Here is an 11658-nt window from a genome sequence, read left to right on the forward strand (position 1 = left end):
CTTCTTCATTGACACAACATGTTTAGCATGAACATCGAACATGTCTACCTAGCATCCATCATTATGAAGTCGTTTCTTATCGCCACTGCGTGCCCAATTTGGTGATAGAGACCATTGTGTATGGTTTAATGGTCGAGGGGAAGATATTAAGTAATATATTGAAACTGCACGAGTGCGTTAGCACGAAGGCTATATCTATATATTACCATTACACAAAGGATGACGTATTTTAAGTTGATATAAACGACTGGCTGTTCGTCAGGCTGAATGGCGAGAAGCAGTGCTAAAATGGGAAACAGCATCGAACGTGACATAGTTTGCAAAATACTATGTAAAATAGTCTATGCAACATTTGCGCATTTCTTTGTGTGATATTATTTATTTATTTTATATTTTGACATGTGCTTATATTACTGTAAACTATACTCCTATATTATGTACCTAACTATAATATTACCGTGTACAGGTGTTACTATATATAAAGTTATATCTATCATGGTGTCTCTATTGTTATTTGTAATTCAAATATTCCACGGTTTAATTCAAGCTTTAAAACGTACCTCACTATTCTTTACAAGTGAAATTGTGCACCATGTAAGATTAAACCAAGGCATGACTGATTGTATTCATTGATATTAAAACGACTGAAAATACAAATGAAGAGGGAAAATATGCAAATTGGATAAAATTGTTCTCAAAATAATAAAATGACAATTATCCGTGCAAGGATAAGCATGTACATAAAGAGACGTGCATATTTATAGAAACACCTAATTTACCCCATCTTTTATATCCATTATTCAATAGTGTAATATTCATGCTCTATGATTTACCTCGCTCTTGTTTTGATTATCGAAACCGTTATTCACGAATGTAGCAGTTTAAGTCCATGGTGTCTTGATAAATATAGAGTCTTTTTTGATATCAAAAAATATCAACACTCGTCGACGACTTTGAGATTTTATTTATCACCCAATCCTTTTCTTACATACACAAATAAATAAATATAATTCTTTGCTATAGATTTCACTCTTACTGAACCTCATTACATTAGGGCGTAGTGATACATCGTTTTTTGACAGAAAGTAAACCATTGCAAAGTCCTTTATATTGACCCTGTGTTTCCATCAATTAAATAAACATAGTTCAATAGTTCATTTTTAATTTTAAAAAAGAAGTTACTTATAATAAAAACTGAATTGTTCTTTGGAAATAAAAAAAAGTATTTTCTTTTTAATTGACCAATCAAATTCATGTAAAGCGTTATCTCCTAAGGAGATTATGAAATTTATCACACAAGCGATATCTACTGTAGAATGTACTAGTGGCTGATAATGGCTATTAAAGTCTTGGCGTGAATAACTATAGTTTAAAGTAGTTACGTCTCTAACTCAATATTACCAAAAGTCTTCGACATTGAAATCACGAATTATTTGTCAGTTGAATCAACATTGATGTTGTGATCTTACCGGATATCCAATATTCAAGACAAAATAAACATTTTACCATTGATTCCTGTGCCATAATGCATTTAAGCACCATTTGTAACACGGGACTGGAAGAGCGAGGCTAGGCATATTCCACAAGTCATGTAAAACGGTGATTCATATTCTTACCTGGAGAGCATGCGCAATTAATATTTTCGGTTTAGAATGGGATAACCAGACGCTAGAGATTGCCGTTCGATTGAGACTTCTGTCGTATTTCGCCGAACATAACTGATTGTCACTCAGTGAACATCGTTCATAATTGTCACATTCTAGGTCCCAAATATTAGCAATTTAGCTAGTTTAAATTAAATTAGATTACAATTTCGATTGGATTTTATTTTATGATTTTTACACTACACTGTAATTTAATCATATTTTCTTCACCACCGCCTTACGTCAGAAAGAAAACAAAGCAAAGCGTAATTCATATTTTACATTCCAAATAAAAACGAAATCATTAATCGCCAACTCTCTAGTAATGAAGCTTATCTGATTAGCAATGTACATAACCCATCAATGACTTCAACAATCGGCGCTTAGAGTTGTTCAGCAGGCCACATGTTTTGTTATCTATTTATATATCTGTTTAAAACTACTGGTTACTATTATCTGGCTATCATTAAAATTATGACATACTTTTACCGGACCAGGATGTTTACCTGTCAGTGTAAATATATACAACATTCATATTGTTGATCAAGGGAGGATTTAAAAGTTTTGATATCTTACGAATGAGTGGGGATCATATTTACTTCTTAAGACAAGTAAGTATAAACATATTACGGGTTATTAAATAATATACAGTGCTATTTTCGTGTGAAGGGGCGTGGTCATTAAGTGAGAAACCCGGAAAGATAATATCACCTAAGTTATGTAAATATGGTGAGTTACTGCTACATTCTCCTGTCTGTTTAATTATAATTTGTATTTCTACTTGTTGAATTATCATAAAAGAGTACAGACCATCACTTCACGTCTTACTTTTACAAAGTCGTCTATTTCTTTACTCTTCATTTTTACAATAAAATAAAATATGAATTTGTAGGTTAGATGAATCAATGTGAATGTGTCGTATAAAGGCTCTATGGATAAGAAGACAGTACCTGTATAAAGCTCTATCTTATATTAAAATGGAACAGAAGGCATTACCAATATATTTGTATTCCCTTGTCTGTTTAATGATGTTAGCAGGACTTAAAAGTAGGGTTATTGAAGGTGAGTACTTCATCTTTATATGAGTAATACATTGTCCTATTTTGAGGTAAGGTGTATACGATCATATTGGTTACCACAGATTTACAGCAGGTCTGTTTCTTCACTAAATATATTTTCATATTTGGCTTAAGAGGTTGAACATAAATTCGGTTGTATCTCAATATTGTTTTTATCTATATGTGACACTACAGGGACAGATGTGGCTATCCTGGTATAAAACTTCAAGAATCAATTCACTCCGGAACACTTTGGGGGTTTATAACATCCATAATACAATGGTTATATACAGGAAACTACATACACAGCTATGACATTAAATATAAGCTAAATATATGTTATCTATCCCCTAGCTTGGGTTTTGCGGCATTGCGTTCTTCTTTCTAAATCTACATGGCGATCTCCCCCGGTCTGTAAGCCGAGGAGGCTGTGGGTATGATTGTTCACCTACGATCTTCGAATGATGTCTGAAGGAAAATTTATAACCCCGCTCTTCTTATATAGCAAGTATAGATGCGTAAGCTATTAGTGCGGGACAATTGCTATTTTTGGCCAAGTGTTTCGTATGGTCACCGTTTTACGTCAACAGTATTCTATTTAATTGTACTGATCTGTGTACCAGATGTCTGGACGATAGTAACATCTTTCCAGAAACGGATACTGACATAAATGTCAGTGAGTTAGTCTAAGAAAGTTGAATCTAGCAAAATACCTACTTAGTCCATTTCTCGTTGTCACCCATTTGTTTAACCACTTCAATATATTAAACAGAGCACCTTACATAGAACTAAAATAACTCCTATAGTATAACATATGTATTTAATTACACAAATATTGCACATTTTAGTATATTAATATTGTAAATGTCCCCTTTTACCTTTTTCAGAAGGAACAAATTGCCCAGGTAAATAATTATGTACCTTAAATATCTGACACCATATATAACGTACTCAATATCATGTTAGCTATGTGAAATCCTCAAGCGAGATGAGGTATTATGTGCTGTGAAATAAAACCTTGGGAATAAGTCCAGGTTATTTTTGCCGACGGCAGCTATATAAAGTCCAGGTTATTTTTGCTGATGGGCATGCACCACGAAGTGTGCTATTAGGGACATTTTGCGGCACTAAGATCTACTCTTATTTCGAATACGAACTGTCAATGGTTGTTGTACGTGCACGCCAATGTTGATGTAATAGTCCAATTGGTAATATATCAAAGTATCATAATGTTCATAACAATTATGTAAATTAGATAAATATGATAATCCTTTATGAAAGGACAATGTTTCTGTCCACCAATATAGCTCTCTACTTCAGCCTGTAAGGATCGCTCGTGTTTTCCTCCTTTTTTGTTTGGCTTCATTTCCCATCTCTACAAATCTTGATTACGCATCTACAGTAACAGTGATCTCTGCGTTAAAATTATATTTGGATTGTGCTTAATCAGTCCTATCACATATAAGGACACCAACATTGTCCTTTAAAGGGGGCGTGACATTATACTTCTTTAAAATCATGATCTAATATAATCTATTATTATAGCTCCAGGTTCCAGTAGTTCTATATGCGGTGCAGTAGACCTACAAGGAAGTACATTCAGGTTAGCTGGTTTACAGCCTGGAGAACAAGTTGCCGGTTGTTATTGTATTCTGACGTTTAACGATTCGTCCTATGTTGGTGGACCTATAGCTATCAATGTCACAGCAAACATCCCAGGAGGGTGCCAGAATGCAGTAAACATTATACATAATTCAACTACCAAGAGGTATCGCTGTCGTGATTACAGCCTTATGTATGCTTTTAATGTTACCGTCCACGATAATTTACAGATAACACTAGTGGAAGGTGATAGAAATTCAACTAGTGGTTTTGAATTCTGTTTCAAGATTTCCACAGTACCAGGTAAGGAAAGTAAATAAATCACGATTTTGATAGAAATGTGATCATTTGTAATGATTGCTATAAGTACAGAGTTAATTATAAGACATCATATTAATCAACACATGTAATGTGTGTGATAACATTTGGACCAATTGTCCTTATATCTCGAATGAACGAAACCCTGTAATGTCAAGCTACCTTGTACATGAATCTGACGATGCATTGTAAAACTATCTAACATATATCTTGACAACTCATGTTATTTTAAAGTGTATGGTGACAAACGCAGCTATATAACGTCATAACGCACGAAATGTATTACGCTCAATTAACTTGTACATAACAGAATATTGCAGAGGAACTAATTGTGTGATAAACGAGGCTATCCAAAATAGTTACAAAGTAAACATTTGCACGCAGAATCTTTTTATCATCTCTTGGACCACACAGCAGATCAAAGAGAAGGGCTGTCATGTTACGTATTGTGTTTCAACAAACTGGATAGAAATACGACATGTGCTTTTTTGATAAAATAAAATAATTCATGGAGTTTCTTTACAAAAATAGATAAATATTATATAATATTTAAAGGTAGGCCACTCCGGGTAAGTCATGAAAATTCCCTATATTTTACCCAGGAGAGATTTGATTGGACGATGAGAATGGACACGCTCCGTCAAAGACTCAATAAAGCACTGGCTAGAGAGGAATTTCTCGGGCCATTGCGTCAGGAATTTTGGCATGAGGGTGGGGGGGGTCTATCTACTAAAATAAATTGTTGAGAAACAGCATCAGGAAAAGAGTGAGAGATCTTATCTTTCGAGATAAACGACATCCATCATTATAGTTACATAGCCTTTGGCCAGTGTTATCCATGACTTTTAAATAATGTACATCTTAGTATGTGAGTAAATTATGTTATAAATTTAAAACATATTTGTTTATAATCTGTTACAATAGAATTAAATATGAGCCTTGTGTGTGATAAACCAAATATAAATGGAATGATACCATCAACAGCTACGGAGATTATGTCAGATACAGTGGTACCAAAATCAACACAGACGACCATTGATGAAAGGGTCACTGATCAAAACACAAACTTAACATCTACAGGTGAAAATGGTGATATTGTTAAAAGTAAATGTAGGTTTATATTTATATGACACTTTCGAATCTCTTTTCCCGCAGTGAATTTTATATCGTTTGAATAGAAAGGCGTGACAACACCTACTGCCTTAAATGCAAACGTAGAGCAAAATGTCAAAAACAGCTATAATAATGGCTATAATGCTAGACATAGATCATTGTGTGTTCTTACAACAATCAGATCCATTACCTTTCCCGGTACAAACAATATTTAAGTTAATTATGGGGCGTTTCCCTGTTTGACAAAAAGTACATGTAGGTGTGCCCAGATAGCATTTAGACTTTCGGGTTAAATCAGTCTGCCAGAATATTTTATGTGTTTACAATACAATTGTATATAAATTATATTTTACAGTAGGTGTTATTATTGGTGGATCTGTTGGAGGAATAACTGCAATAATCGTCATCATTATCATAATTGTATGGTAAGTTAAAATATCTTATATTTGTAATAAATGAATTCTAGGTCAGGGTCTGACTGCTCCGTTTACAATATTTAACTGTGCCGTTCTATATCTGAGTGCGATAATTCAACATTTACCCCATTTACAATATATAGCGGTACCGTTCTAGAGTATGTTATATTTCTTGTTTTCAATTATAGTGTAATACGTAAACGGAGAAAAGACAAATGCCATGAAAGTCCAGAATCTGTAGAGACTGATGTTCATCCTTACCAGAACATCCCAGATAACAGATCAGGGGAAATAACTCACCAACCTGAACAGATTAATGAATTGGTTAATCAGGAGAATGATCCATATACCAGTATTGATAATGATATAATTAAACCTAACAACGGTAACCAAGGGATGGAATATCTAGAAAATGATATGTATATTAGTTCTGAGGGTGTCACTGATGACGTGGTGGTTGATTATAAACTAAAAGCAAAACTTCCGGTTATGGCGGAATACGCCCAGGTTAACAAATCGGAGGCGAACAAAACCGCGAATGGGAAATTTAAGACTGGACCAAAGGGAGATAATTACGCTGTTGTTAATAAAGGCGGGAAGATGATCAATAATGATAAACAATTTAAAATAGGACCAAAGGGAGATAAATACGCTGTTGTTAATAAAGAGGGAAGGAAGAACAGTAATGAAGCTGGGAAACAATTTAAAATAGAACCTAGTGGAGATCAATACGCTGTTGTTAATAAAGAGGGAAAGAAGAACAAGAATGAAGCTGGGAAACAATTTAAAATAGGACCCAGTGGAGATCAATACGCTGTGGTTAATAAAGAGGGGAGTGGAACCACGAATAATTAACCCGGAGGCTGATTGTTTAAAGGAGCTAAACCTCTGACTCAATATTTTCTCTAATATTTGAAATTAATAATACGAATTGGCCCATTTCAATTAATGTTCATGTTATTATCTTGTCGTGAAAAGATGGGATCCTAATATCCAATATTTAAGAAACAAAGAACACTTTATAATCAGTACACACGTCGTGTATTCTATGGTGTCGGGCGCAATCTGTAATGAGCAAAGAATAAAGAAAACATATCTTACAAGAGCACGCGGGGGTGATTAGTGGTGACTGATTCACCAACAATATTTTACGAACTTAATTTAAATGACTTTATGTACACCCGTGTTACATTAATGTGTGCTTTTAGACCTATTCCGTCTATTTTATGGTCTCAAGGAATAGAGCCATACGCCCTTTAAACGCGTGAAGAGGAAGTTGAACGAATGTCATCTTGTACATAGTCATCCGAGTAGATATCTGTATACCTTTGTGAAAATAAAGTTTAAGGATTGTCAGCATATTGTGTATAGTGATGTCGAGTATATATTTAATTTCGAATGATATATAGATTTTATGTTTTATTTTATTTTATACACATAAAACCAAGTTTCTAACATTTTATTAGCTTAGTATTTATTTTCATTTATTATTTTATAATTAAATCATTGTGTTGTTTAGAACATAAAGCAAACATTCTAGCTAAACTACCATGGTTCAGTTAAAGCCCTATATCTATATACGATTTGGCATTCAGTTACATAATGGAATGTTTTGGTCTAGGGATAACCTTCAAAAGCTACAAATTCATGCAACGTTATTTAAACATGTCATGACGTCATGAAACGTGTATTTTTCACGTTGTCGCATCGTCCGTATAAAAATACCTTGGTTCAATAATGTTGTAATTATGTTTGTCACCATGCTGGTATCTTGCTAATCCTACATCATGTTGTATATTACAATTTAAGCTTATAATTTCTATAAACTATAATTCTATATCATTATGTGATATGTCCATCTGTATTAAAAGTAGGTCGTTAAATCACATTTCATTTCTATCTGTCATGCCATTTTATATTTTTACATGTACCTATATTACTGTTAACTATACTCCTATATTATGTACTCAACTATAATATTAACGTTCTCATGTTACTATATATAAGCTATATCTATCACGGTGTCTTTATTGTTATTTATAAGTCAAATTTTCACGCTGAAGCGATTTCTCTCGATTCATTACAAATGCAATATGTAGGAACAAAGATTAAACCAAGGCCTGACTGATTGTATTCATTGATATTAAAACGACTAAAAATAAAAAATAAAATAAACAAATTGAATAAAATTGTTCACAATAGAATAGATTTACATTGAACCGTGCATACACACGAACATAAAGAGACGTGCATATTTATAGAAACACCTAATGTGTAATCATACAATACTTCCTCTTTCAGTTTTAAATATGCATTATATAGGAGCTAAATCCGTCTAATATAGGTCTCTTGTTTGTCTTCAAATGTTAGATTAAAGGGACCATCTCGATTTAAATAGAGTCTCAGAAATAAAAGTCCGTGTACGTATGAAATTTAAGCGCCAAAATATAGAGGAATGGTGTGGACCTGAACGCCAAAACCGCTTATCCGGACACGTAACCCTTTTAAGATTTCGGGTAATTTTTTTCCTTGGGTGACCTGATAATCTATTGCCGTTCCTTTAGAGGTCTACACAGTGCATGGCCCATGGTCTGTACTTGATAACGAACGGAATATTTCACCCCATCGTAATTTTTATTAAATAAAAGTCTGGTTTTATCCAGACACCGTATAATACAACTTGGGACACCGGTCTCCATATCCAGATGAAGACTGACGGGTTTAAGTTGTTTGAAAATGTATCACATATATTGAGTTAGTTGCTCGGACCTAAGGTAGCGGATTTTAAGGGCTTTTATGACAAAATTAAGCAGTTTTATTCTCCAAAATATAATCGAAATTGGCCCTTTAATTATCATCTATAATATTAATAATGGTTATGTGACAATCGGGCAGCAAATGACCAGAACCGATCCCTTTCAGTTGAACGGCTTTGCCCAGTTGGACCTTCTCTGCCCGGTTAATAAAGACAACATTACTACGGTATCAATCACGTCATCTACTTTCTTTTCAAACAATCGGACGAGTAAAAGTAAACGCGCCCAAGAAGACATTTATAGAACGCTATTCCACACAGAGGGTATGTGCAAAGGCTTAGACATTTATTCACATGACAAGCCAATAATCTAATCTCTAGATCATCAGATGGCTTCGATATTGAATGGATTAGACCACCCGCGCCTTATAATCGATTAACGATGAAATGGAAGTCACTCAATAAAAGGACTTTGTTTATTATCATGACAATGTTACTGGACAATCGGCTATTGCTTGTCAAAACTTCAAACATTCATAACTACGCCCAAAATAAACTATTTGACTTAAATTTTGAAGGATGAGAAAGTAAACAGACATGAATACGGGAAATCACGCGTACCAAAATAATTGGCTAGACAAACATTTATTACGGCTTGTTTGTACAAAACAGTGTATTTGAAACGATAGACCAACAGTGTACCTTGTACAAATTGGCCTGGTCCCTCCTTGTCAGTGGTGCAGGACAGAGGGCCTGGCAAAGGACAACATATACATGTAGTTGTTCGGAAGAGACGAAAATCCGAGATTTCGTTTGCACAATGGCCTGCACGTAAAAGATCCCTTAGCAATTGGAATTCGATATAATATAGAGAAGTCGTAGCGCCGCTTTCCTGACAAACCGCTTTCCTGGCAAAATCTCGCTCACAGTCATATCAAACTATATGGCGTATCCGTCTTAATCCGTCCAGTCGGAGCAGAACAGTAGGACGTTAAACCTCATTTCACAATGTAACAATATCTCTAAGTTTTCACAGAAATGTAATATATTGTTATAATTTCCTACAGGCATCGTTGGGTGATCAAGATATAGCCATGCAGCAACCATTTTTGGAATAATTTCTTATTTTGCCATTTTCATCATCACCATGATGATTTTGTCCCCCTGATAATTTCCCGAATCATTATTGATGTTTCCATTGTGCATATTATCATCAGTACCATCATTTCCATTAAATATCCATTTTTATGAAAGTAACAACAGTTTTTCCATTATAGAAATTTTATTGCAAAAATGGTTGATATTGTAAAAGTAGACCTTTGAGGGGATTATTATTGTGGATTACGTTGAGAGAAAACGTTAATATATACCGTAATAAAATATGTTTTACAATGATCGGACAATAACAGGACCTTCGTTATCTTTCTGCTGCGCCATACAATGCGCAATGAAGGAAATTTTGCCTGGGCAGCGGCACTAAGGCCTACTTTTATGTCGAATTCCAACTGCCAAGGGTTCTTTAACGTGCACGCCAATGTGTACACGGGACCTCGGTTTTTCGTCACATCCGAACGACTATGAGTTGTCCATTGCCAGGCCCTCTGTCCTGCACCACTGGCAAAGAGGAACCGCGCGGAAAATCCCGATGCACTTCCTCGGCTAAAGCAGGGATCGAACACGGGAGCTCCAAGTTAGCGAGACAACGTCTTAGTCTCTGTGCCACCGTACCGTGGCTCCGTTAACATTCCAAACGTTCTAACGAAACTTTAAAGTTAATAACACAATAATACACGACAATAGCGCGATTTACACAAGTATGATAAACAAATTATCTAGGCTATCCCCTCGTCAGAATAATGTCTGCTAGAACAGCGTGCGTATCTTCCCTGACAATTGTTTACACACAACACGAATGAATTATCCTTCATAATAAATAATTGAAATGAAATGGGTTTAATGTCCTACTTTTCTGTATGGACTTGGCTAATGAAGGCGACCATACGCTATGTGTGCTATGTGGGGGAAATGTTGCCCGGACAGCGGCGCTACGGTTTACTCTTCTACTGTGGAATCCCAATCTGTTAGGTGCACACCAATGTGTACATGGGATTTTGGCTTTTCTGCACCACCGAGATGGGGAAACCACGCGGGAAAATCCCGATGAACTTTGTCGGCCAACTCCAAGAACGAACCTGATACCTCCAGGGTAGTGAGCCAATGTCCTACTCTCTGAGCCACATCGTTATGTTCAGTTATGTACCGCGTTAGATTTGTTTTTATTTTCATCAGTCCCAGAATAGACAGAAATGGAGTTAACGCCCACTCGACACAAACTAGTCCATTTCGGGACTAACATACGGTTCAATTTTATTTCAATAATTAGCTAGCAGTAGGAGGAAACCGGAGGACCCGGGGAAAAAACCCACGAAGTTGGACAGACAACCCTATCCCTTGTCACGTACAAACGGGGATTAGAAATCACGACACTTGACTCAATGGCAGACCTTATGATTTCACGCACACGCGTTAAACCACTATAATCCCCCCCCCCCCAAAAAAAAAAAACCCTAGTTTAATGGATCTATATCTGGTGGGGGGGGGGCATTTTCTGTTGTACTTTTGATTGTGCAGATCGGTACTATGGCGATCAGTCTGATTTGGGGATATTAAAACGTCATCCGGCCAGGTCATCGGCTATCCCCGATACATGTAGTTAGTGGTCTCTTGCCAATGAGTGCGAGATAACTCTTATT

The 11658-nt window shown here is 35.5% G+C and overlaps 1 protein-coding gene across 1 annotated transcript; it reads left to right on the plus strand.

Moving 5' to 3' along the window:
- Positions 1 to 2121: 2121 nt before the first annotated feature.
- Positions 2122 to 8107, plus strand: LOC126828624 (uncharacterized). Its single transcript, XM_056102180.1, has 7 exons — positions 2122 to 2254; positions 2536 to 2705; positions 3589 to 3606; positions 4247 to 4606; positions 5546 to 5731; positions 6090 to 6159; positions 6339 to 8107. The coding sequence occupies exons 2-7, from the start codon at positions 2555 to 2557 to the stop codon at positions 7003 to 7005; spliced, it is 1452 nt and encodes a 483-aa protein (XP_055958155.1). The 5' UTR covers positions 2122 to 2254; positions 2536 to 2554; the 3' UTR covers positions 7006 to 8107.
- The last annotated feature ends 3551 nt before the right edge of the window (positions 8108 to 11658 follow it).

The sequence above is a fragment of the Patella vulgata genome, chromosome 7 (assembly GCF_932274485.2).
Source record: "Patella vulgata chromosome 7, xgPatVulg1.2, whole genome shotgun sequence".
NCBI classification, from domain to species: Eukaryota; Metazoa; Mollusca; class Gastropoda; family Patellidae; genus Patella; species Patella vulgata.